We start from the raw sequence: 27,541 nt of genomic DNA, 5'->3' as shown, positions 1-27,541 counted from the left end.
GTTCCTCACAGTGACGTCATTTCAAATCAAATCAAATTTTATTGGTCACATACACATGGTTAGCAGATGTTAATGCGAGTGTAGCGAAATGCTTGTGCTTTTAGTTCCGACAGTGCAGTAATATCTAACAAGCAATCTAACAATTCCCCAACTGCCTAATACACACAAATCGAAAGGGGTGAATGAGAATGTGTACATATAAATATATGGATGAGCGATGGCCGAGGTGCAATAGATGGTATAAAATACAGTATATACATGTGATATGAGTAATGTAAGATATGTAAACATTATTAAAGTGGCATTATTTAAAGTGGCATTTATTAAAGTGGCCAGTGATTGGGTCTCAATGTAGGCAGCAGCCTCTCTGAGTTAGTGATTGCTGTTTAGCAGTCTGATGGCCTTGAGATAGAAGCTGTTTTTCAGTCTCTCGGTCCAAGCTTTGATGCACCTGTACTGACCTAACCTTCTGGATGGTAGTGGTGTGAACAGGCAGTGGCTTGGGTGGTTGTTGTCCTTTATGATCTTTTTGGTCTTGCTGTGACATCGGGTTCTGTAGTTGTCATGGAGGGCAGGTAGTTTACCGCCGGTGATACGTTGTGCAGACCGCACCACCCTCTGGAGAGCCTTGCGGTTGAGGGCGGTGCAGTTGCCGTACCAGGCGGTGATACAGCCCGACAGGATGCCCTCGGCTCTAGCTTGAGTAATGATTTCATGGAATGCTTTTGCTTGAGCAGCATAGATCAAGTGATACTAAAAGGGATGCATTTGCTCCATTGTCTATTTTTTTGTTGGTGGCCTACCCTATATATAGTCTGGGTTTCTTTCTCTATGGAATTTACAGGGACTTCAATTAATTCATTATTTTAATTAACTCTGAAAACAAATGCACTAGTAGCCTACAGAATATGCAATTAATGTTTGTTGTCAGCGTTATTGAAAAAAATCGCCTCTTCCTTGGTAATTGACAATGTCCAAAACCAATCATTGCGTTCACGAGCTTTTAGACGTTCTCATCCTTAACCAATATGATGATAGTGAGGGGCGGGTCATATCATTCAACGAGAGGACGAGTTGTCTTTGTGTTGACAAATTGCGAAGATCTAGAGGTAAAATTATCATATTATGCATATAGCTAGTTATGTTTTACTGTTCATCTCACGGCCCAGTATTGCATGAATAGTGAAATGCGATATTATTTTATAGCGTAGCTAAGTTACTAACATGTAATTGGAGTGCAATGTTTTCACGGACACAGGTAACGTTAGCTAGTTGCTAACTAGCTCATACAGAGCCAGTTCATCTGTTGAGACTCATTGTTAGCCTGCTAACGTTAGCTAACTAGTTAGTTATCTACATACATTGATTCGTTTGTGAATCCGATGAGGGTAGTACAACATACAACACGCGGAATATCGACCTTGTTAAGTCAGAGAAGCTAACTAGGTAGTAATAATGTCAGACTGGGTTTTATAAGATGGCTAGCTTGCTAACGTTAGCCATACAGATGGCTTGCTAGCCAGCTCGATTGACTGACTGGCTGCTGCTGTACGTCGACATGTTTTTTTAGTTACGAAACCATCGAAAAAGGCGATTCGTACGAACCAAGTCATGTTAGATAGCTAGCTGGCCTAACTACTAGTACCAACGGTTGTTTTTCTCTGCATGTTTAAAATACAATTACAATACCTGAAGTAGTTAGCTACCTAAAAATAGCTAGCTAGATGCATGGCTAGCTAGCTAAATTGCTAACTCCTAGCTAGCTAATACAACTGGAGATCTTAATTTATTAAGGCTAAGTTAATCGTTAGCTAGAACCTTCTAAGGATGAACTTAGCCTTAAGATGCTTTTGGGGAACCGGGCCCAGGACTGATTGGCTGGCTGCCTGGCTAGGTGGATTTAGCTAACAATTTCTCAGTTGCTGTTGTTCATGACCATATTTCTGATTCTGTTTTTATTTCTTAGTGTTTGAATGGATATTACCAGGTGCCCGGAGAAATGGTTAAAACAAGACAAGGTTATTGTGGCGTCCTCTTACATTTGTCATCATGCACATCTGTCAACGCATCTAGCTAGTAGTGCAGTTCTTAGGCACGCTAACGTTACAATTCCCGTGACTAGCAGGTGCATTTAAAGCCCCAACAATACAAATTATATAAATGTATTTAGCTAGCTGTTATGGAGTTGTTCAGAACACTTTTCCATATTTTTTTCATCATGATATGGATATTATCCATGTAGAAAGTGAGAATGTGAATGCATTTAATCAGACAAATAAAGTTATGAAATCTGGAATAAAAATGTAACATTCAGTTAGACTGTGAAATGTTAGTTGAGCTGGTAAACTACAAAATTATCTAATTAAAACATTTGTGAACAGCAATTCATAGTAATTTTCATTTGCGAAATGCAGAAATGTTGCTAATATGCAACTTCATAGCCGTTTATTATTTTTGATCACACCACAATGGATCAACATTGTAAAAAAACTAAAACACTGGCCATCCTAGAGCATCACATCACCAACTGTAACTCTAGAGCACCGAATGGATTTGTCTCATGCCTATTTTTGTGGTTCCACTTTCCAGGAGAGACCTCTGTCTTCCTCCATTATGCTGTCGAGTAAGAAGTCGGATGCAGGTACCTCTTCTTCCGCATCTTCCTCCTCCTCTGCGGCAGGGGGAGCTGAACGGGCCCCTGAAGCCCAGGCTACTGCCCAGGCTGGGGCCCCTGCTTCAGCACCAGGCCCCATGGAGATCAAGAAGAAAGAGCGGGCCTCCCCAAGCGGGGAGCCTGGCGGACCCCCGCTGCCCCACCCTCCCGGCCTCGGGGGCGTGGACCCGGACACGGCCGAGGGCCGCAGGACAAGCCGTCGCAAGCGATCAAAAGTAAAAAACCTATTACTCCTGTCCCCCCTATCTTAGAGAGAAATAGAATAAGTCACTACAAGCACGTGCCTAGACCAGGAGCACAATGAATGACTTGAGAATACAGCAATCTGTGTATGGCCATCTAATTAGTGGTGAACAACACCAGAGGAACACAGGGAGCTTGACCTTTGACCTCATCTCAGGTGAGCCGGAACATGGTTTTAATGGAGCGTTTATTGTGCCCATTGTTGCAGGTGGAGTACCGCGAGATGGACGAAAGCCTGGCCAATCTGTCTGAGGACGAATACTACTCGGAGGAGGAGCGCAACGCCAAGGCAGAAAAAGAGAGAAAGCAGGTGATCCCACCGCCGGCTCCGCCTGTGGAGGAGGAGCCGGACAGTGAGCCTGAGGAGCCTTCTGGTGAGTGTGAGTCGGACTGTGCGAACGTGTGTGTCTGCGAGCGTGAATGTCACATTGGGCAGCGAAAGGTGTGTGTGTATGTGTAAGGGCAGGTGGTGAGGGTGGTGCGTGTGTGTTTGTGGTTTTTCAGGCGTGGAGGGAGCTGCGTTCCAGAGCCGCCTCCCACACGACCGCATGACCTCCCAGGAGGCCGCCTGCTTCCCGGACATCATCAGCGGGCCCCAGCAGACGCAGAAGGTGTTTCTGTACATCCGCAACCGCACGGTGAGAATTTTATTTATTTTAATTTAATTTTACCTTTATTTAACTAGGCAAGTCAGTTAAAAACAAATTCTTATTTTCAACGATGGCCTAGGAACAGTGGGTTAACTGCCTTGTTCAGGGGCAGAGCGACAGATTTTCACCTTGTTAGCTCGGGGATTTGATCTTGCAACCTTTCGGGTTACTAGTCCAACGCTCTAACCACTAGGCTACCTGCCGCCCCATATGCACACGCGCACACACTTACTGCATTAACACAACTTGCTTCATTCTGGAGAATATTGTACATTTTGGGCTTTGGTCTGAAGTAGTGGCGAATTCTCCATTCTAGCTCCAACTTTGGCTCGATAACCCGAAAATCCAGCTGACCTTCGAAGCCACAGCACAGCAACTTGAAGCGCCATACAACAGTGATACAGTGCTGGTGCACAGGATACACAGTTACCTGGAGAGACATGGCCTCATCAACTTTGGCATCTACAAGAGAGTCAAGCCTTTGCCAAGTGAGTATATTAGCTTTCCACTATCTGCGTGCTACATAAACTTTATGTACAATGCCTACACTCATTTAGATATGTGCATATTAAACACACCAGTAGTACTTATAGGTATTTAGGCATGCATATACAATGTTTTCCACAAGCACATGGAGTAGCCAGACAAAAGAGAAAGTAGCCAGTCAGGCTCCCCGGGTTAAGACATTTTTGCTGAACAAGCTTTATTTTGGTGTCCTCTGGTACATCTTAATGCTAAATTGTATTTTCAATCATCAAATATCAAATGTTTATACTTTTACAGTGTTATTTTCATCAGATGTTGCACAATATGATATAAAACAAGGGAAAACTTAATTTTGACTGCACTGGGCCTTTATATAATCTTTTAAGAGTCTGCTGACTTCCACAGGCTTCACTCTTCCTTTAAAAAGGCATTTTCTCAGCTATCTGCAATACAGGGATGATTAAAGAATGAAGCAGGTGTTTAACATAGGCTTTGCTACACAGAAAGCAGCAGTTGATTACTCCATTGTCAGCACTTTGATTAAATCAGTAGACCCTGCATCAATATCTGAAAATACCATGTATGTATCATTAGGTTTTAAAACAATTCAATCTGTTTTCTTTTATAATATTTTGGACCAGAGTGAGGCTCTTTCTCCACTAGCCTACCTATTGTTTCTGCAGTAAGGAGGATTCACCATCTGCATCTAATGTTTTCATCATTTATCTGTAGATAATTGCCAAAAAGCCTACCGGTATGCAAATGAGGGAGCCAAATGAACAGCTCTCTTACAGATTCAATTCAGTAGGCTACTGACTAGTCCCTCACTTTAACGTCACTGTCTGGCAAGTCCTGATGGACTTTATATCGAAAATACAAACAAGATCTTTAGTTGTCCCAATGCGATACCGTGGATATATAACTGCGTTGTAAGATTTATGAATGGGAAGGATGTGTGAGATCGACTTCAGTCAGTTCAACACTTTTTTTATAAACGAGTCCAGCTTGCTGTTTGTCAATCGAAGCACAGTATATAGCCTTTACGCCACCACTTCATGGCTACATATGAAACATGCCAGAATCCAATGTTAACTTTTTTTTCCTCACTGGCCTGGTCGGTCCAGTTCTGCTGGCCCAAACAGAATTTCTACAGGCCCGGACATAGTGTAGTTCTTAAATGCATTGGGATCATGCAGGGCCTATAGGTTGGCATGTTTTCTCTCTATTCAGCTATTAATAGGCTACATTTGGTTATTATGAAATGTATTTAAAAGCTGTGTAATAATTTAGCAATGCAAGTCACTAGTCTATTCATTAGAATAGCATTGTATTAATTACCTTGTTTTTGTTTGTGAAGTATGTCATTTTGAGAAGATTTGAAAATAGGACGCTGCCCCTTTAAGACAGACGTTCCAAAAGAGATATTGACATTGTTATTTAAAAAAAAAAATATATATATATATATATTTTTTTTTATTACAGAAAAACCAACATATGCTACGGGGTACAACAAATTACAGATTATACAAAGACCTTAAAAGAAACACACATTGATTGTTTTAACAGCTTTCTTATTAGAAGATTGTAGAATGGTTTTAATGTACTGCTCAAATTCCTTATAGAAAACACATAATCGTTTTTTTTTTTTGTGTGATTTACATTTGTGAATATTTTTGTTTTATTTCACCTTTAGGTAGGCTAGTTGAGAACAAGTTCTCATTTACAACTGCGACCTGACCAAGATAAGGCAAAGCAGTGTGACACAGACAACAACAACAGACAATTTTCCATTATTGCAATTAGATTTGAGGTAAAATAGTTTTTCTTTATCCCTATTATAGTAAAGGACACCGAGCAGCACGTTCTCCCATAACAAACAAATTCATCAAGAATATTAACAATTATAAAACTATGAATGTCTTTCCATACATTTTTTTACATGTAGACAATGCCAAAATAAATGCAAAACTGTTTCTGGATGGGTAATATTATGGATCATTCTGAAAGAGACCTCTTTGACCTTGTTAACAAGCAGGTATTTGTGTGGAAATAACCAGACTTTTTCCCAACAGATATTATTGACAAATGTATTCCAGTAAGTTGTGACGTAAGGAATGGATAAAATATCCCTTTGAAATAAAGCACGTATAGGTCTGTTGTTCTGAGGGAGCAAGGAGAAACACATTTTTCCTATTGGAGAGTCAACTGGATTAAGCGAGGGTAGGTCAAGAAGGTGAGGTCTGGTTACACATCTAAACAACATGAGAGTTCCAGATGGAATAGCATCAAAGAATATGGCGAAGTCTCTAGGTGTAACAGGGATATTGTAACGAGATAAAATTTCTTCAGACTTGAGTAACAATCCTTCTGCATTAAAAAGTTGTCTTACCAACAGGATATGATTATTGAACCAGTTCTTAAAAAATAAAGACTTTCTATACAAAATATCCTTATTGTTCCAAATGAAATACCTATGTGGGGAAAATTTATGTTTATATATTAACGACGAAGTTAAGAATACTTGTCTATGAAAAGCAGATCATTTTGTAGGAATCTTATCAATGTTATAGTTACAAAGTAACATAATTGAAGCCATCAAAACGGGAGAAGATATGAGAGATGAAATTCCAAGTTGATGTTGGATTCTTTAAGAAATCTTTAGCCCAAATTTATCTTAAGTAGTTTTCCAAGTAGGAAAATCTAAAACATTGAGACCACCATATTCATATGTGTTCATAACGACAGAATTCCTAATATAATATGTACGATTTTTCCAGATAAAGTTGAAAAGCATCTGGTCAACCGCTTTACCTATTCTGTTATCAAGATGTAGGGACTGGGCTGCATAAGTAAGTCTGGAGATACCTTCAGCTTTAGAAAGCAATACTCGACCTTTCAAGGATAAATCCCTCTGCAACCAATGGTTCAACTTATTGTTTTTTTCAATAATAGGTATAAAATGTAATGAGCATCTTTTTGTTCTGCGCAGCTCGCGTGTGCTGTGTGTGAAAGCATCATGTATTGCTCCCGCACATAACTTATGTGATAGGGCTGGAAATTGACAGGTACCTAACGATTACGATTTTATCACGATACATAGATGCTGATACAATATGTATTGCAATTCTCAGTATTCTATTATATGTATTGCGATTCAATACTCATTTTATTGCGATTTTAATTTTCAAAACGTATTGCTCACAATATGTCTGTTGCAGAGACACAAGATCGTATGATAATGAGTTTTGATCAGTCAGGGAAATAAAAATCCTGAAAACATGTTGACTCACTATTTAAAAAATTCCAGAGTATTGTCGCAGGTACAGACAGCTAGCGCTAGCTAACGCTACCTAGCAAAAAAAAATGATACTTGGAGCCAAAGTATCAATATAATATCGGTCAAAAATAAAATTGCGATATGCAACTATCGATATCATCCCACATCACTATGATGTGATTGTCAACCACTCTGGTTCTCTTGTGTCCCTGCAGCGAAGAAGACGGGGAAGGTAATCATCATCGGAGGGGGTGTGTCTGGGCTGGCGGCCGCGCGGCAGCTGCAGAGCTTCGGCATGGACGTGACCGTACTGGAGGCCAGGGTGTGTCAACAGCACATTGCATGTCAACAGCACAATAACCGTAGAAAAACAAATTATTATTATTGGACAAGCTCAGAAAGTTTGTTTGACTCCGCCTCTGATGGATTTCTTCTGTTTTGTGCTAAATGAACATGACCTACATCTACTGAACTGACCAGTAATATATTATTTTCAGCCTTGTGTCCTGCTTTGACCTGGTGTAACAGCTAATGGTTAAGGTGTTCCTCTTCACTATGGTAGTTGTGTAATATGGTTATTGTCTCCTCAGGACCGCGTTGGGGGGAGAGTGGCCACCTTCCGGAAGGGCAACTACGTGGCTGATCTGGGGGCCATGGTGGTGACAGGACTGGGTAAGGATTACAGTTGCAAAATTCTGTTAACTCCCAAAAATACCATGTTTTCCAGAAATCCAGATTGGAAGATCCCCAGAATCAGTGGGGAATAAGCAGGAAATCCGGGAATCCTCCAACTGGGATTTTTAGAAAAATTTCCCAGAATTTCCCAGGTTAACGGAGTTTTGGAACCCTAGTAAGGATGAACCAGAGACGTGCAAACATTTATAGACACAAACAATTACATACATGTACAGGTGAGGATGTAGATGATTGAAACTCACTTTAAACAGTCATTTCCAATTCGCCTCAAATTCCTCTCACCTATTATCAAGGAACAATTTACTTTGAATTATCTATTGACTTCATGATGCCTCTACTTTGAATTGGTCAGTGTTCCTGTTAGGACAGCTTCTCACCAGCAGAGGGTGGTGTTGACCATTTCAATGTAGTCTAATCAAATGTAGTCTGAATAAATAGGACTGGACAGGCAAAACAATACTTGTTCACCACTTTTCTCCATAGTTTCTTAAAAATTATACAAAAATGACTATTGAATATCAGGACGATGAGATTCCTAAGATGTGTTTTAATAGATAACAAGTTTGTTCGTATTCAGCTTGTTGCGTGTTCATAATATGTACACAATAGTCATCATCAAGTGAACTGCCAGGCTAGTAAACAATGGCATGCCTTGTAGTTGAAATAGATGAAATAGAGGCTATGTGATGGTTCTATGGTTGTGTAGGCCTATATCCTGATGTTCTATCTGGTGTGTTCTAGGAGGGAATCCCATGGCAGTGGTCAGTAAGCAGGTCAACATGGAGCTGGCCAAGATTAAACAGAAGTGCCCTCTGTACGAAGCGAACGGTCAAGCTGTGAGTGCTGCATCGCTAACTAACTTACTTTGCATTATGAGGTTTAGGCCACGCCCCCCGTTGATGCCAATGAACTGCAGTTGAGTGGAATGCCTGTATGTAGATAGAACATTATACCAAAATGAATTGTCATATTAGGCCTACATTGGCGTGTTGGTGTCTCGTGCAAGCGTGCTCGATTTCAGCAGTAGAAATGTCTGCTTACTCCAGATGCAACTTTCTGACATTGGAACCTATTACCATTGGAACCTATTACCATTGGAACCTACTGCTATTGTACACATCACTATTTGGGTACATCACTATTTGGGTACATCACTATTTGGTTCTCGTTCCCCTATGTTAACTTGCTCCATTTGTTATTTACCTCTTGTGCTGAAGATGTTAAGATTTTATTCAGGACACAACTATGTGCTGTGTTAGCTCTGTCATGCAGCGGTAGGATGTATGGGGTTATTTTCAGGCCAGGGTTGTATTCATTAGGGCAAAAATATTTTGATACAGAGAATTGAAATAAGCCTTTTTTTATTAGACAAGTTGAGGTAGTCCCTCCCTTTTTCAGGCCATTTCCTTCTGTTTTGTACCCAATGAATATGACAAAGTTCAAAGGTGGTAGACACGTGTAAGGTTGCTTCCCACACCACGTGCAACTCTTTTCCTTTCCTGCAGGGGATGCTAATTGTCATTTTCAAGTGTATGTAAATCTGTTCAATGTTAAGTTTGTGTTTTTGTTTATCTAATTTGTTATTTCTTTGATCCCTGGCCTCAATCCCTCCCTCGTTCACCTCCTGGTTCATCTCCTGGTTGACTGCTAAAGGGCGAACGATGCACAAGTGTATGTATTGTTTTGGGATTGTTTTACTTCATGATAACATTGTTCACCTATTGTTAATAATTAATGTTAAATCTGCTGTCAGTTCCCAACGAAGCAACTGTGTAGTAGACCGTAATAGAACTGGGTCTGTTCTTGAGTGTGTCTATGGTTCAATTGGCTGTAGTATGTTTGTAGTCAGCTATATTTCTTCCCTTCCAATCCGATACCTTAATGGTAAACGATACTTCCTTTAAGTCAATTTCTTTTTGTAGAAAAAATAAGGATTGCTTTCTAAATTGGATTGCCCTCCCTGCTGACTTCATGTTCATGATTGACATCAAATTGTTAGTATCAAATGCTGTGTTCCTATGTTTGATTCTTAACATGTCATTGTATGACTGACTGCTCCCCCAGGTGCCCAAGGAGAAGGATGAGATGGTGGAGCAGGAGTTCAACCGTCTGTTGGAGGCCACCTCCTACCTCAGCCACCAGCTGGACTTCAACTTCCTCAACAACAAGCCTGTGTCTCTGGGACAGGCCCTGGAGGTGGTCATTCAGTAAGTGTTTGGCCCTTTGGCCAGGTCATCTCAGTTAACCCAGAAATAAAATCTAGGGCAATTTGGTGAGCTGCGTGATTTAGTTCTGGGTCCATACGTGTTAGAAATTGGAAGTTCCCTTCACTAATTTCACCACACGTGGAAGCAGTTGAAGTTTAAGCACCGCTTTCACCCAATCCTGATATACCCAAATAATCGTAGAAAACCCCAAACCCTATCCTACGCATTCCATCCCGTAGTGACAGATTCTTCGGATTATGTGCTGAATCTGCCCACTAGAGATTAACGGCCGAGCAACTTGTACAAATTCTGTGATAGTGGTTGTATTTTGTTTTTCATTTAAAAAAAGTATCCCTCTTTCTCAATGGCACATTATTATCACTGATGTGTTCGTTTGTCTGGTAACGTCCAATAGGCTGCGGTGTTCGTTTGTCTGGTAACGTCCAATAGGCTGCGGTGTTCGTTTGTCTGGTAACGTCCAATAGGCTGAGGTGTTCGTTTGTCTGGTAACGTCCAATAGGCTGAGGTGTTCGTTTGTCTGGTAACGTCCAATAGGCTGAGGTGTTCGTTTGTCTGGTAACGTCCAATAGGCTGAGGTGTTCGTTTGTCTGGTAACGTCCAATAGGCTGAGGTGTTCGTTTGTCTGGTAACGTCCAATAGGCTGAGGTGTTCGTTTGTCTGGTAACGTCTAATAGGCTGAGGTGTTCGTTTGTCTGGTAACGTCCAATAGGCTGCGGTGTTCGTTTGTCTGGTAACGTCTAATAGGCTGAGGTGTTCGTTTGTCTGGTAACGTCCAATAGGCTGAGGTGTTCGTTTGTCTGGTAACGTCCCAATAGGCTGAGGTGTTCGTTTGTCTGGTATCGTCCAATAGGCTGAGGTGTTCTTTTGTCTGGTATCGTCCAATAGGTTGCAGGAGAAACATGTGAAAGATGAGCAGATAGAGCACTGGAAGAAGATAGTCAAGACCCAAGAGGATCTCAAGGAGCTGTTGAACAAGGTGACCATGAGAGCCACTATCTCAGGCCAAAATAACAACAATAGTAGCTTGCTTGTAGATGTACTTTATCCCTCCTTTTAATCTGTTTTTTCCTCTTTTGTATATCTACCTTTCTCGCTTTCCCTCATTCTCTCAGATGGTGGGTACCAAGGAGAGGGTCAAAGAGCTGCATCAGCAGCACAAGGAGGCCAGCGAGGTCAAGCCCCCCAGAGACATCACCGCTGAGTTCCTGGTCAAGAGCAAGCACCGCGACCTGACCGCACTCTGCAAGGTGAGAGACCACAAGTCAACCACTCACATTCTCAGTCACACCACCCTACAGTAGAGGCAGAGTAGAGGTACAGAGGAAGGATAGATGGAGGTATGGATAAAAATAGATTAAGGGATGATTGATAATGGTGGTTTTTGAAGTGGATAGGAACAAAATGCGATTGAAATCCTCATCACCTCAATTGACTTGTTCCATACAAATGACTTCAAGCAGTTAATGCCACATTACTTTGATTACTTTCCTGTTTACTTATTTGTTTTTCCAAAACAAACTAATTCCATTCCTCTGAGGTGTGGTACTTTCTCCAGACTCACACACCACGTGGATAAGCTATAAATCTAACAGCTGGAGTTGTTAGCAGGAGCAATCATCTATTTCTAGGCTCTAGACACAATTTGATTCAATTAAAGGCGTTATCAACGCATGTGTTTTGAATCGCACCAATTTTAAGCCACTTTCATGTGATTATCAGAGTATGTTTTCTGTGGACTGGAACTCCCAATAGCAGCTTGACTAGCAGAATGGCCTGCAGCTACAGTAAAGACCTAGTCCCTCTACCACTCACTCTTGAATTACTTTCCATCAACTCATGAAGACTTTCCATTGTCATTTTTGTGGTTGTTATATAGCAAGGATCTCCTCCATTCAAGTATTTTCTTCATTTGAGTAAACTAATTTGCAAGGAGAAATATAGAGACTAATGACTATAGCCTGCTGCCTGTCACACTATGGCTGCGTTTACACCGGCAGCCTAATTCAGATCGTTTGCCCAATAGACCAATTAGTGGGAAAATAATCTGAGTTGGGCTGCCTGTTTAAACGCAGCCTAAGAGCTTTAACAGAAATAATGTTAACGTAACAAATGGAGAGATTGGATTTGGGCCATTAAGCCAAGGACAAAGAAGTGTACTTGATACCTAACTTTCACCTAAGTCCAATTTTCACTCAGCCTCCTATTGACATCAACACATGACTAAGTGAGAATTTGACTTAAATAGAATGTTAGGATTTGCGCCATAGAGACGAAAAAATGCTATAAGTCGTGAAAATGGCATTAGCTCTGAGCAAAACAGACAGTTTCAGCAGCATGTGTTTGACTGGTCTAATGCCTTGCCTGGTGTGTGTCATTAAAGGCACGGATAAAGCTTCACCTCAGACGTGTACTTTCAGGAGGCAAGTTTAAACACAGCTGCTGTCTGAACTTGTCGACTGCCTCGGTCGACTGCCTCCTGAAAAAGCCACTTCTAAGGCGTGACTCAGGCTGGTCTGTCTGGTTTGAAATGGTCCACACACACACACTGAGAGCGTGTTTGATACACATACAGGCTAGGTCATGGTCGGGGAAGCCTTGGGCAGAAGGTTGTGGGGTTTTCATTTTAGTTGGACATATTTGTTAGGCCGTGTCAGCCGGCTGGTGGCTGCAGGGGTAAGTGGTGAAACTGGGAAATTTGGATAGGGTGAGTCAGCCCATTTAACTGACTAAGCTGCTGTCCTTCCTACTTGACTTAGAACCTCTTTGGGGGTGTATGCAGCGCAGTACATACACCCCCCTGTTTCCCTTAAATATCACACACACCTCTGTATGTTCCACAGTGTTTATACATCGCTGTCCCCTGTCTCCTTTAGGAGTATGATGAGCTGGTGGAGTCGCAGGTCAAACTGGAGGAGAAGCTCCAGGAGCTAGAGGCCAACCCACCCAGGTAAACCTTTAACCCCTGAACTCCAGCGTAAAGGCCTGTTGTGGTCCTACTTCTTAACCCCTGAACTCCAGCGTAAAGGCCTGTTGTGGTCCTACTTCTTAACCCCTGAACTCCAGCGTAAAGGCCTGTTGTGGTCCTACTTCTTAACCCCTGAACTCCAGCGTAAAGGCCTGTTGTGGTCCTACTTCTTAACCCCTGAACTCCAGCGTAAAGGCCTGTTGTGGTCCTACTTCTTAACCCCTGAACTCCAGCGTAAAGGCCTGTTGTGGTCCTACTTCTTAACCCCTGAACTCCAGCGTAAAGGCCTGTTGTGGTCCTACTTCTTAACCCCTGAACTCCAGCGTAAAGGCCTGTTGTGGTCCTACTTCTTAACCCCTGAACTCCAGCGTAAAGGCCTGTTGTGGTCCTACTTCTTAACCCCTGAACTCCAGCGTAAAGGCCTGTTGTGGTCCTACTTCTTAACCCCTGAACTCCAGCGTAAAGGCCTGTTGTGGTCCTACTTCTTAACCCCTGAACTCCAGCGTAAAGGCCTGTTGTGGTCCTACTTCTTAACCCCTGAACTCCAGCGTAAAGGCCTGTTGTGGTCCTACTTCTTAACCCCTGAACTCCAGCGTAAAGGCCTGTTGTGGTCCTACTTCTTAACCCCTGAACTCCAGCGTAAAGGCCTGTTGTGGTCCTACTTCTTAACCCCTGAACTCCAGCGTAAAGGCCTGTTGTGGTCCTACTTCTTAACCCCTGAACTCCAGCGTAAAGGCCTGTTGTGGTCCTACTTCTTAACCCCTGAACTCCAGCGTAAAGGCCTGTTGTGGTCCTACTTCTTAACCCCTGAACTCCAGCGTAAAGGCCTGTTGTGGTCCTACTTCTTAACCCCTGAACTCCAGCGTAAAGGCCTGTTGTGGTCCTACTTCTTAACCCCTGAACTCCAGCGTAAAGGCCTGTTGTGGTCCTACTTCTTAACCCCTGAACTCCAGCGTAAAGGCCTGTTGTGGTCCTACTTCTTAACCCCTGAACTCCAGCGTAAAGGCCTGTTGTGGTCCTACTTCTTAACCCCTGAACTCCAGCGTAAAGGCCTGTTGTGGTCCTACTTCTTAACCCCTGAACTCCAGCGTAAAGGCCTGTTGTGGTCCTACTTCTTAACCCCTGAACTCCAGCGTAAAGGCCTGTTGTGGTCCTACTTCTTAACCCCTGAACTCCAGCGTAAAGGCCTGTTGTGGTCCTACTTCTTAACCCCTGAACTCCAGCGTAAAGGCCTGTTGTGGTCCTACTTCTTAACCCCTGAACTCCAGCGTAAAGGCCTGTTGTGGTCCTACTTCTTAACCCCTGAACTCCAGCGTATTCTTAAAACCTCTTAAGGATCGGACCCGTTTTCAATTTTTTTTTGTTCCATCATTTTTGAAACGCAGAAGGCCATAATATAATATTGCAGTTCCGGCTCAATTTAGCAGCATGTGCAAAGTTTCAGATTGATCCAGTGAAGCATGGCAATACTGGACAATCAATATTTTGTATCAAGTCTGCCCAAATGTGCCGAATTGGTCAATTGATACATTTTCAAGTACGTAACTATAGAGAACATACAAAAATGATATGGTAATACAACATTTAAGTTTACACTTTCCCTGGAATGTCATACATGATGGATCATTAGCTTATACATTAACTATCACACATCTAGATGGTCGGGCGGGGTGGGTGTGGAGCCAGAGACAGCAGGGGTTCAAACTGGAGAACCCAGTTCCTACATTTGAATATAAAGACAGATTTTATCAAACAAACCTGTCCTACATTTTATCTCTGGGACCCTCAGGATGACAAATCAGAGCAAGATTACTGAATGCAAGTACATTATTTACCTTCAGAGGTGAATGTATCAAACCAGTTGCTGTGATACGTTCTTTGTTGTTGTGCACTCGCCTCAAACAATAGCATGGTATTTTTTAACTGTAATAGCTACTGTAAATTGGACAGTGCAGTTAGATTAACAAAAATGTAAGTTTCTGCCCATATAAGACATGTCTATGTCCTGGAAGGTTTGCTGTTACTTACAATGTCATGCTAATCACATTAGCGCATGTTAGCTCAACCGTCCCGGTATAGCGACACCTATCCCGTAGAGGTTTAAGCGTGGGTGTGCTCTAGCCTGGGTGCCAGGCTGTTTCTGCTCTCTTGCCAGCTCTTTATGGAATTGTCATGCCAATGTTTGGCTTTACAATGACATTGGAGTAGGCTAAAGTACAGACAGATCTGGGAGCAGGCTACAGACGGGTCTGGGAGCAGGCTACAGACGGGTCTGGGAGCAGGCTACAGACGGGTCTGGGAGCAGGCTACAGACGGGTCTGGGAGCAGGCTACAGACGGGTCTGGGAGCAGGCTACAGACGGGTCTGGGTGCAGGCTACAGACGGGTCTGGGTGCAGGCTGCAGACGGGTCTGGGAGCAGGCTGCAGACGGGTCTGGGAGCAGGCTGCAGACGGGTCTGGGAGCAGGCTGCAGACGGGTCTGGCAGCAGGCTGCAGACGGGTCTGGCAGCAGGCTGCAGACGGGTCTGGGTGCAGGCTAGATGTGTTCGCATCCATCCTTTCTTTTTCTAACCCTCTGATAATCTCTCCACAGTGACGTGTACCTGTCGTCCCGGGACAGACAGATCCTCGACTGGCACTTTGCCAACCTGGAGTTTGCCAACGCCACACCCCTCTCCACCCTCTCGCTCAAGCACTGGGACCAGGTACACTCCCACTCATACTCACTCATTAAAGGTTGACTTAGCGAGATGAGTTGCATGCTAAAAGTAAACACAATATCGGGTGAATTTTGGCAACAGCTAAGAGCGTTGAAGCTCGAGGCTAAACTTGTCAGCTCTTTTGCTCCAGTAGCTACCAGGTTGTAGCAGCGTGAAGCGCAGATACTGTGTGACTGTGTGAGAGCAAAGGATTGAATCGCGCTTCTCATTATTTACGGTGCTGCTCATTGCAACGTCATCTGGCTGAGTCTACCTTTAAGATTTCTTCTTGCCCTTCCACTAAACCAATATGTCTTGTCCTGGCACTTCTCTCTCCTAGTAAGCACATCCACACTAGATCAGATGATGACATCAGTATGCACTTACTATAAACTGCTATTAGACACCAGGTCCAGTTGAATCTAGGCCATTATAACCACCAGACTAGTCTCCATAAACCACACATAACTGACATTGAGTCCATTTGAATGTTTTCTAGTCCCTGTAAACCATATATAACCCACATTTTGTTTTTTCTCCCTCTCCTGTCCAGGACGATGACTTTGAGTTCACAGGCAGCCACCTGACAGTGAGGAACGGCTACTCCTGTGTCCCCGTGGCTCTGGCCGAGGGCCTGGACATCAAACTGAACACTGCAGTACGACAGGTCCGATACACAGCCTCTGGTAAGTTTACAGGATGTGTGTGAGTAGCTGTCTTTGTTTGTCAATCTGTCTCTTTTTGTTTATGTGTGTTAAACTAGACTAACCATGTGTATATCTCCAGGCTGTGAGGTGATAGCAGTCAACACGCGCTCCACCACCCAGACGTTCATATACAAGTGTGACGCGGTGCTGTGCACCCTACCCCTGGGTGTCATGAAACAACAGCCCCCCGCCGTGCAGTTTGTTCCCCCCCTGCCCGAGTGGAAGACCGCAGCTATCCAGAGGATGGGCTTTGGAAACCTCAACAAGGTACAGAACACCCCTACAATTGGTGTTGTAACACTTTGCGTCTCTGTTATGTTTGGTGTTTGTACTGAGGTGCAAGTCCTTTGGGAGTCTTGCTGCTAAAACAAGGTACTGAAAATCCCTCACTGGGGTGCTGTGACATCTTGTGTCTCTGTTGTCTTGGTGTGTGTCTGTTATTTTTGGTGTTTCTACCCATCTGGACTGAGATGGATGGAAGACTCATTTTGGAGTCTTGCTGCTGTGTCCTTGGAAGTAGGAACTTGACCTTCAGTGAGAAGCCTGCTGCTGTAAAAATGGATGTGTGTACAGAAAAAAAGCCTCTTGGCTCACTTGATACTAAACTATCAGGAAGTGAAGTAAAATTCAGATAATCTCTCCCGCTGTCAAGACATGTATTTCACTCATTCAGTCACCCTATCAATTTACATGAGCATCTTTATTACATTGTATCAAGCATTATTCAGCCCGGATGTTTTGGACATACATAGTGCAGAGAACAAGTTTGTTTTTATTATTATGCCCCTGCACCACTCTCCCCTGGTTGGAGGACTTGTTGAAAAATGGAAATTAATTATATACAGTGCCTTGCATAAGTATTCACCCCACCTTGGTGTTTTTCCCTATTTTGTTGCATTACAACCTGTCATTTAAATAGATTTTTGAGAATTTACAATTACATTGTCGTGGAAATTCTACACAGGGACACTCAAAGTCAATCTTAAATGAATCATTCTTTATTAACAGCATGCTGGAGAGGTCACAGTCAAATTTAGATGCATAAAGTACCTGTCTGAAGTGAGCTCCGCCGGGGCAGTCCCGTTACTTGTCTGTGTAAGCAGTATATAAGACTAGTTATATTTGCATGATTTAGCTTATTCATTATTCATAATTAATTCATCATTAATGTTTGGTTCATGCATGTGACCGACCAATACCTCACAAGGCTTCTTCTCTCCAAGCTGAGAACTCGAAACTAAAATATCCCTTTCGTTCTCAAACAATGTTCTGGGCGTATTGCCAAATTGCAGATACTGATAGTGAGGATTCCTCCAGCACGATCAATCAGTCACTTGCAAGAACAGAGTCGAATTGGTTATTAGAAAAGCACAAACATAAAATGTTCCATCACAGCATGCTCCCTCAACTTAACTTCTTACGGCTGAAATCCCGCTAACGGGATCGATATGACAACAGCCAGTGGAAGTGCAAGGCGCCAAATTCAAACAGAAATCTCATAATTAAAATTCCTCAAACATACAAGTATTTTACACCATTTTAAAGATAAACTTATTGTTAATCCCACCACAGTGTCCGATTTCAAAAAGGCTTTACGACGAAAGCACACCAAACGATTATGTTAGGTCAGCAACTAGTCACAGAAAAACACAGCCATTTTTCCAGCCAAAGGGAGGAGTCACAAAAAGCAGAAATAGAGATAAAATGAATCACTAACCTTTGATGATCTTCATCAGATGACACTCATAGGACTTCATGTTACACAATACATGTATGTTTTGTTCGATAAAGTTAATATCCAAAAATCTCAGTTTACATTGGCGCGTTATGGTCAGTAATGTTTTGCTTCCAAAACATCCAGTGATTTTGCAGAGAGCCACATCAATTTACATAAATACTCAAAATAAATGTTAATGAAAATACAAGTGTTATACATGGAATTATAGATCCACTTCTCCTTAATGCAACCGCTGTGTCAGATTTCAAAAAAACTTTACGGAAAAAGCACACCATGCAATAATCTGAGTACGGCGCTCAGACACAAAAACAAGCCTTACAGGTACCCGCCATGTTGTGGAGTCAATAGAAGTCAGAAATAGCATTATAAATATTCGCTTACCTTTGATGATCTTCATCAGAATGCACTCCCAGGAATCCCAGTTCCACAATAAATGTTTGTTTTGTTCGATAAAGTCCATCATTTATGTCCAAATACCTCCTTTTTGTTAGCGCGTTTAGGTCACAAATCCAAATTCATGAGGCACGAGCACTAGGTCCAGACGAGAAGTCAAAAAGTTCCGTTACAGTTCGTAGAAACATGTCAAACGAGTATAGAATCAATCTTTAGGATGTTTTTAACATAAATCTTCAATAATGTTTCAACCGGAGAATTCCTTTGTCTTTAGAAATGCCATGGAACGCAGCTAACTCTCACGAGACGCGCGAGACTGAGCTCATGGCACTCTGGCAGACCTCATTCCCTCCTCCTTCACAGTAGAAGCCTCAAACAAGGTTCTAAAGACTGTTGACATCTAGTGGAAGCCTTAGGAAGTGCAATCGGGCCAAATTTCCACTGTATCTTGGATAAGCAAAGAGTTGAAAAACTACAAACCTCAGATTTCTCACTTCCTGGTTGGATGTTTTCTCAGGTTTTTGCCTGCCATATGAGTTCTGTTATACTCACAGACATCATTCAAACAGTTTTAGAAACGTCAGAGTGTTTTCTATCTAAATCGACTAATAATATGCATATCTTAGCTTCTGGGCTTGAGTAGCAGGCAGTTTACTCTGGGCACCTTATTCATCCAAGCTACTCAATACTGCCCCCCAGCCATAAGAAGTTAAGACTTCTGTGGCGTTGTGTGACAAAACTGGACATTTTACTAGCCTTTTAATGTCCCCAGCAGAAGGTGCACCTATATAATGATCATGCTGTTTAATCAGCTTCTAAATAAGCCACACCTGTCAGGTGTATGAATTATCTTGGCAAAGGAGAAATTATCACTAACAGGGATGTAAACAAATTTGTGCCCAAAATTTGATAGAAATGTGCATATGGAAAATCTAAGATGTTTTATTTCAGCTCATTTAACATGGGACCAATACTTTACATGTTGTGTTTATATTTTTGTTCAGTGTATCAAAAAAAATTATGATCTTAACAAAATTCAATTTTGACATTATGGGGTATTCAGGCTGTAACACAACAACATGTAGAACAAGTCAAGGGATGTGAATACTTTCTGAAGGCTCTGTGTATATACAGAACCAGTCAAAAGTTTGGACACACCTACTCCAGGGTTGTTCTTTATTTCTACTATTTTCTACATTGTAGAATAATAGCAAAGACAACAAAATTATGAAATAACACATATGGAATCATGTAATAACTAAAAAAGGGCTAAACGAATCAAAATATGTTATATTTGAGATTTTTCAAAGTAGCCACCCTTTGCCTTAATGACAGCTTAGTACACTCTTGTACTCCATCACTCACCTTCTTGGTCAAATAGCCCTTACACTAAGCATAAACCAGATGGGATGGTATATCGCTGTAGAATGCTGTGGTAGCCATGCTGGTTAAGTGTGCCAGACAATGTCACCAGCAAAGCACCATCACACCACCTCCTCCATGCTTCACGGTGGGAACCACATATGTGGAGATCATCCGTTCACCTACTCTGTGTCTCACAAAGACACGGCGGTTGGAACCAAAAGTCTCACATTTGGACCCAAGCAAGTCTCTTCTTCTTATTGGTGTCCTTTTAGTAGTGGTTTCTTTGCAGCAATTCGACCATGAAGGCCTGATTCACACAGTCTCCTCTGAACAGTTGATGTTAAGATGTGTCTGTTACTTGAACTCTGAAGCATTTATTTGAGCTGCAATTTCTGAGGCTGGTAACTCTAATTAACTTATCCTCTGCAGCAGAGAGAACTCTGGGTCTTCCTTTCCTGTGACCGCCCTCGTGAGAGCCAGTCATTAGCGCTTTATGTTTTTTGCCACTGCACATGAAGAAACTTTAAAAGTTTTTGAAATTTCCCGGATTGACTGACCTTCATGTCTTAACATAAGGATGGACTGTTTCTCTTTGCTTATTTGAGCTGTTCTTGCCATAAAATGGACTTGGTCTTTTACCAAATAGGGCTATTTTCTGTATAACACACCAACCTCGTCACAACACAACTGATTGGCTCAAACGCGTTAAGAAGGAAAGAAATTCCACAAATGTACTTTTACAAGGCACACTTGTTAATTGAAATGCATTCCAGGTGACTACCTCATGAAGCTGGTTGAGAAAATGCCAAGTGTGTGCAAAGGGTGGCTACTTTGAAGAATCTCAAATGTTATTTCATAGTTTAGGGTTTCATTATTATTCTACAATGTAGAAAATAGTCAAAAAAAAAAAAAAAAAAAACCCTGGAATGAGTAGGTGTGTCCAATCTTTTGACTGGTTGTGTGTGTATAAATATATATACCGTTTTTTTTCTTAAGTGGACTGGACTCCAAGTGTATCGGCCAATCAATGAATCACTCCAGTCTTAATTCCAACCCTTAGATGTTCAGACTGACCCATCTTTCCCAGTACATTACCGTTTTACTCTGTCCTTTTGTAACACATCCTTCTATTTTACTGATGTCTTACGAGGGTCTTGAACCTCTATTTGGACCATTTCTACAGAGATTGCCTTAAAAATAAACACTTTACCTAAGAGTATAATCATCTTTCCCATTGATTGATTATAGTTTTCTGGATCTCCTAACAGTACTGTTTATAGGTCCATGTGAACACAGACATTATGACTTAACAACCACTCCTTGACCTGATGCCAAAAGCAGTACCAAAAGAGATGATCTATTGTTTCTGTTCCCTCATGGCAGTCTGCACAGGGCTGACTGTCCAAAGACCCATATATTAAGCATTCCTTTTGTGGCGAGAATTTTATATAATAGTTTAAATTGAAAAGAACGGCTCGATGCGTCACTTGTAAATCAGTTCATAAACCCGTTGCCATGGTATTGGGACCTTTAGACAACTGTCATGAATTTTATGCAGCATAGTTGTCAAACCTATCGACCTTAACTGGAACTGATACATTTTATGATTTATACTAGTCATTTTAAGCCATGGATGGTTTTTCATTGGAGGCAGACAAAACCAATTCATTACTTTGAGCAATTGCCTCTTCCATTTTTGTGCCAGAGCTGCGATGAGTTGGTTATACACCTTGAATTGCTGGTGTAACAGTTCTACATGTCGTTCATAAACATGATACCTCCCTTATACATTTGTATTAGTACATTGGATTTTAGCCATATTATTTGCTCTTTTATTTGTTCTACCTTTTCTGAAGGATGACATTTGAATTGTAACCAAATCTTTATGGCTTAATTAAAAGAAATAAAAAATACAAGGTTACCTCTCCCCAACACAGCTATTTATCCTGCTTTATAGCAATCCCGGGAGGGAGGAATGTGTGCGGGTGAGTGAGTGTTTTGGAAATCTGTTAGTAATCAGATAAGAGTCCTCTCCCACTCTCTCTCGCTCCTTTTTTTTTTTTTTTTCCTGAGCCCTGATGTGCATCATCTACTGCAGAGTTTCAATCTGCTAATTCGGCTGCAGCAGAAAATGCGGCATTATTATGCAATGAGACCTGTTTGTGGTACCTCGTGGCCACCAGAGGGAGCTCCGTCTCTGGATCACTTGAATGAAGCAATCTGCTTCTAATGACAGCGTTTGCATATGAAAAGATTATTGTGCATGAAATGGGTCTTAAACAACTTCTCACAAATATAGAACGGGCAGTTGGAACAATAGAGATTTATATAATTCAGTTGCGTTTAATACTGTGGGTCAGAACGATGTTGAAATGCAGCTGCTCAGACTTCACATTTGGTCCTGTTCCAGCTTTCCCTTTGGTGTCTCCTTTATAAAACAGTTCAATTCTGATTTCTGACACTTCTGGTTTCGTTCTGATCACTAGTGTCATCAGAAAGGCCTAGAGCACAGAATTTCCCTCAATCTCTGGCTCCCTGTGCAATTTATTGACTCATTGCTCAACTCCAAACTGTGTCTGGGAAACTGTCCTGACTAGACTGGTATCTGTGGGGTGTATTGAGTCACTCATGCTGATGTGTGTTCCTCCCGTCACCAGGTGGTGCTGTGTTTTGACCGTGTGTTCTGGGACCCCAGTGTGAACCTGTTTGGCCATGTGGGCAGCACTACAGCCAGCAGGGGAGAACTCTTCCTCTTCTGGAACCTTTACAAAGGTGAGTAGGGCTGGGTGATATGGACAAAATATCATATCATGGTCAAAAAATAGTTGTTTTTAATAATAAAAGTTCACAATTTCCTGCACTCATTTGAGATCATTTCCACACTGACACGTAGTGCTGCTAGATATAGGCAAACAATCTAGGCCTTATTTTTTTACCAAATGTTGCAATTGCGATTTGACTTGTGATTTAGAGCAAAACACTTGGGTGAACTGTTGGAATCATTGAAATTGAGTTCAAATTCAAAATTTAGAATATAATAGTGGGCACTTTGAATACAGTGTTTGACTTGACAACAAATTAAAATGCCAGGGAGGAGTTATTGTGACAGGGTAGGAACCGAAGTGTTGACAAGTGTTTCCTAGGGGACTCTAATCTTTGGCTACATTGAATGTTCTCTCTGAGCAACTTCATGTAGCTAACATTCTTGCTTCACATATTCCTCTTTGATTTAGAAGATACTGTTGCACAAAAAACATGCACTGGTATTATCAGGCTGTATAGCTAGTTTTATGTTTGCTCTGACTCAGTACATTTATTAGCTACCTAGCGACTAACAAGGTTTAGGCCCAACTTACTAAGAAAAGACAAACTGATAGTGTAATTATAAAACGCTAGTGGATTAATATTAAGAAGCAAAGTGAAAACAGCATCGTTGCATGTGCTGCATTGACCCATGCAGACTGAACGCAAGTGTCTCGTGGTCAAGGAGAAACAAATGTGCTCCCTGAGTGTCAGGGGGAGGGGCTAAATCTATGGAAAGCGGCGACTCCAGTAGCAAAGTAAACTATTAAAAACGGACATTACCCACGGCATATCACAGTTAACAAACCAAACATTCAAATAGCATTATAGAAGGTAAAGTAAAAACTCAAACCAGTCCATGTTGTTACAGTATACCACCCAGCCCTAAAGGTGCGCACATTGAACTAGTCTTTTCTCTGTGAACTGTGATGGGCCTAATTTGACTCTTTGTTTGGATCTCCTTCATTGCACTGATCAGGTGAAAGCCAGCCTGATTTGATGATAAGCTTCTTCCACCATGTGGTTTTCAATTGCCAAGTCTTCTCCCGTGGCAGATAAAGGAGAGGATAGATTTATAAGCAACTGAGTTAGAGACCTGTTGATATTTGGATGTAGTCACACATTTTGACTTGGGACAGAATTTCCTTCTCTAAATGAATATTACATTTTCAGTGGTGGAATAATTACTCAAGTATATCTTAATAGAAAATGACTCAAGTAAAAGTGAAAGTCACGCATTAAAATACTACTTGAGGTAAAGTCTAAAAGTATCTGGTTTTAAATGCACTTAAGTACAGTGGTGGGGAAATTACTTAAATGTCATACTTGAGCAAAAGTAAATGCCATCCATCATATTCCTCATATTAAGCAAACCACATGGCACACTTGTCTTGCTGCTTTTTATTTACGGACAGCCAGGGGCACAATAACACTCAGACATCATTTACCAACGCAGTATTTGTGTTTAGTAAGTCTGCCATAGCGATGACATAGCGTTATATTGATAGGTTTGTGAATTGGACCATATAGCTGTCCTGCCTGAGCATTTGAAATGTAACGAGTACTTTTGGGTGTCAGGGAAAATGTATAAAGTACAGCTTTTCTTTAGGAATTTAGGGGAGTAAAAGTTGTGGCAGCACGTAGCCTAATGGTTAGTGTTGGGCCAGTAACTGAAAGGTTGCTAGATCGAATCCCCGAGCTAACAAGGTAAAAATCTGTCGTTCTGCCCCTGAACAAGGCAGTTAACCCACTGTTCCTAGGCCATCATTGTAAATAAGAATTTGTTCTTAACTGACTTGCCTAGTTAAACAGTACAGATACCCCACAAAATGACTTAAGTAGTACTTTAAAGTATTTTTACGTAGTTACTTTACACAACTGCATTTTCACATATGCCTTTTTGACAGTGTTACTGCGAAATTGACCCATGTGTTTCCCCCCCTCCTCCCAGCCCCCATACTGCTGGCGCTGATGGCCGGAGAGGCGGCCGGCATCATGGAGAACATCAGCGACGACGTCATTGTCGGACGCTGCCTCGCCATCCTCAAAGGTATCTTCGGAAGCAGCGCAGTACCTCAGGTATGTGTGAATTTGCTTGTTTTGTACAGAAAACTAGAATAACACTCAATATGACCGCCACCGGTCCTCCCACCACGTAACGTAAACTTGAATCATAATATCCATTTCTATAGTTTGAGTCCTTTCCAACCACCAGTCAAATACATAATGAAAAAATGGTTCATATGTAGTTATTCATGTTGGTTAGCGTTGGAACTGTTTAGTGTTTCCCAACCATGTTTACTGGAATCTAATATCGGCATGGAAACTCTTTTCTTTGTTGTCATGGCAGCCCAAGGAAACGGTGGTGACGCGTTGGCGTGCCGACCCCTGGGCGCGGGGCTCCTACTCGTACGTGGCGGCCGGTTCCTCCGGTAACGACTATGATCTCATGGCCCAGCCCATCACCCCCGGCCCCGCCATCCCCGGAGCGTCACAGGTAACACATGGGACTACTAACACATATGACCACAAAGAAATATGATACATTACGAAACAGTTTCCCAGATACAAATTAAGCCTAGTCCTGGGTCAATAAGTACACTCAGTGGAAAATCTCCATTCAAAGTGCTTTCAGGTCCAGGAATAGGCTAATTCTGTGTAGTACTCTGCTTTGTGATTAAGGCTGTGAACACTACATATATAAATATAGCTGCAAGCAGCAATGCCAGGGTTCAGCTATGTGCCCACTGTGCCACGATCAGTAAAAATGTCACTTTGCCCTAGGACGAGTTACTTATGTAATGTTTACCACGCTTGCAAAATATCAGAATTCAATTTTATGTATTTTTTATCATTTTCAATGAGGTTGACTACTGTAAAAGTCTTCTTATCCAGAACCACTGGACCAATCGGCACCAAATTTGGTATATTACATCTATGGATGCACATCTTCAAATGCAAGATTCTGTTGCCAGAAGATTAGCGTTTTTCTCAAAATGGCAGACCTGAGAAATAAGTATAATAATAATGAACCAGATCAAATACGATAAGGTGTCACCATCACTGCTGAACCCCTAATAACACACTCCACTACTTATTTCTGTACTGGCATCCCACTTTTGATTCGTATATAGTGAATAGAGTGGCAAAGGCCTGAACCCGACATTATTTTCACACATGCATGTTGTCCTAATGAATAAAGAGTGTAAAGCCCAATCTATTACATCATCAGAACCTTCACCTCGCTCTAAGCCAATGAGAACACTGGACATTAGCGCACGTTTATATTTTAAAAACATACCCGGAACCACCAGAGCATTTTTGCAAAATCTCATCCTCCTTAGCCAACCCAAGTCGTTCTGACATGGGAACACTCATATTTCTGTGTTGGCTGATGTGTTTGTCATTTATCCCCCCCCCTTCGTTCGCAGCCCGTCCCACGTCTGTTCTTCGCCGGCGAGCACACGATCCGCAACTACCCGGCCACGGTGCACGGCGCTTTGCTCAGCGGCCTGCGAGAGGCGGGACGCATCGCCGACCAGTTCCTGGGCGCCATGTACACCCTCCCCCGACAAGCCACGCCCACTGCCGCCCCTCAGCCCTCCCCCAGTGTCTAGAACCCTGCCCCTTATACCAATGTCCTTCTATGTTCAAGTGATGTCGGTGACTTCTGCTAACTAAGATGTAAAAAAAAAATGTGCCTGTCATTTTGTGTTAATGTTTAACCTCCATCGATGTTACTGGACAAACAAACTGCACATTCCCAAAGGACCGAGCCAGCACCAGTCATATCTCTTATCCTGCATCGTTCCCTCTCATCCACCTCCTCATAACTCGACAGTCAATGCAGTTAAGTGGAACCTCCAATGGAACTCTCAGCTGGTTTAGTGTCCCTTCCAGTGCCGCTAGTTAACCATAGTGCTGTTTGAGCAAGCTCATGCTAGGATCTGGTTGTTGAAGGTAACGAAAGCCTCTTTGGTAGGACAGATCTGGTTCCCACTTCCCAGTCTTATTCCAGTAGGAAGACACTACACTAGGTGTCATGCTAACCCCGGTCTACTTTATCGTTGCCCAGCCCGGGACTTGAACCAGCGACTTTCCTGTTACTGGTCCACCTCCCTAACATTAAATGGATGGAGGAGGATCAGCAGCCAATGGAATCCAGAAACACAGACAATAAGTCACAAAGGACAGCCAATCACGCGCTGATCCATCCCTAGCTAGCATTAACACCGTAGCACTGTTTCACTCCCATTTTAAACCTGATGTATTTTCTATAAAAAATATTCTAGCTGCTACGATGTTGTAGCCTACAAGTGCATTGTATTGATTGTTTTAAGGCTAATGTTAGTTGTATGCCTCCTACTGAATAGGACCTGTACTGTGTAGGGTATGATGCATAGAGGAGTAGTGGGGGGAAAAATTGCAGTTTGTATTGAAATGCAAAAAGATAAATACTATGATTTATGTTGAGAGAAAAAAATCCAGTTGTGAATGTTTTTGTTACTTATTGTATTTAGCAGCTTGTCTTGGTGTATTTTATTGTCGGCGTTGCATACCTTTTTGATATGTTTTCAACATTTGGGTATACAAATCTAATAAATGCATGTGTGTCCCA

The 27,541-nt window shown here is 42.1% G+C and overlaps 1 protein-coding gene across 4 annotated transcripts; it reads left to right on the top strand.

Moving 5' to 3' along the window:
* Positions 1-1,045: 1,045 nt before the first annotated feature.
* LOC120060168 (lysine-specific histone demethylase 1A-like) lies at positions 1,046-27,541 on the top strand. 4 transcript variants are annotated; one of them, XM_039009294.1, is made up of 21 exons: positions 1,046-1,109; positions 1,967-2,018; positions 2,590-2,889; positions 3,126-3,291; positions 3,422-3,555; positions 3,884-4,055; positions 7,546-7,652; positions 7,921-8,002; positions 8,768-8,862; positions 9,680-9,697; positions 10,091-10,233; positions 11,140-11,230; positions 11,367-11,501; positions 13,128-13,201; positions 15,813-15,924; positions 16,472-16,604; positions 16,705-16,892; positions 22,779-22,893; positions 24,875-25,002; positions 25,274-25,420; positions 26,355-27,541. In XM_039009294.1, exons 2-21 carry the CDS (start codon positions 1,974-1,976, stop codon positions 26,538-26,540), a joined length of 2,571 nt encoding a protein of 856 aa, XP_038865222.1. In that variant the 5' UTR covers positions 1,046-1,109; positions 1,967-1,973; the 3' UTR covers positions 26,541-27,541. The 4 variants fall into 4 exon arrangements, with proteins under 4 accessions (XP_038865222.1, XP_038865219.1, XP_038865221.1 ...); XM_039009291.1 differs by having other exon boundaries at positions 3,126-3,297; XM_039009293.1 differs by having other exon boundaries at positions 3,123-3,291.

Source organism: Salvelinus namaycush, chromosome 15 (genome assembly GCF_016432855.1).
Source record: "Salvelinus namaycush isolate Seneca chromosome 15, SaNama_1.0, whole genome shotgun sequence".
Lineage (NCBI taxonomy): Eukaryota > Metazoa > Chordata > Actinopteri > Salmoniformes > Salmonidae > Salvelinus > Salvelinus namaycush.
Note: the sequence above shows the minus strand (reverse complement) of the source record. Positions and strands in the feature narration are given on the sequence as shown.

Coding starts and splice junctions, on each gene's coding strand:
- LOC120060168 (XM_039009290.1), top strand. CDS start 1,974: ATGGATATTACCAGGTGCCCGGAGAAATGGTTAAAACAAGACAAG. Junction 2,019..2,589: donor AATGGTTAAAACAAGACAAG/GTTATTGTGGCG, acceptor TCCACTTTCCAG/GAGAGACCTCTGTCTTCCTC. Junction 3,556..3,883: donor TGTACATCCGCAACCGCACG/GTGAGAATTTTA, acceptor TCTCCATTCTAG/CTCCAACTTTGGCTCGATAA.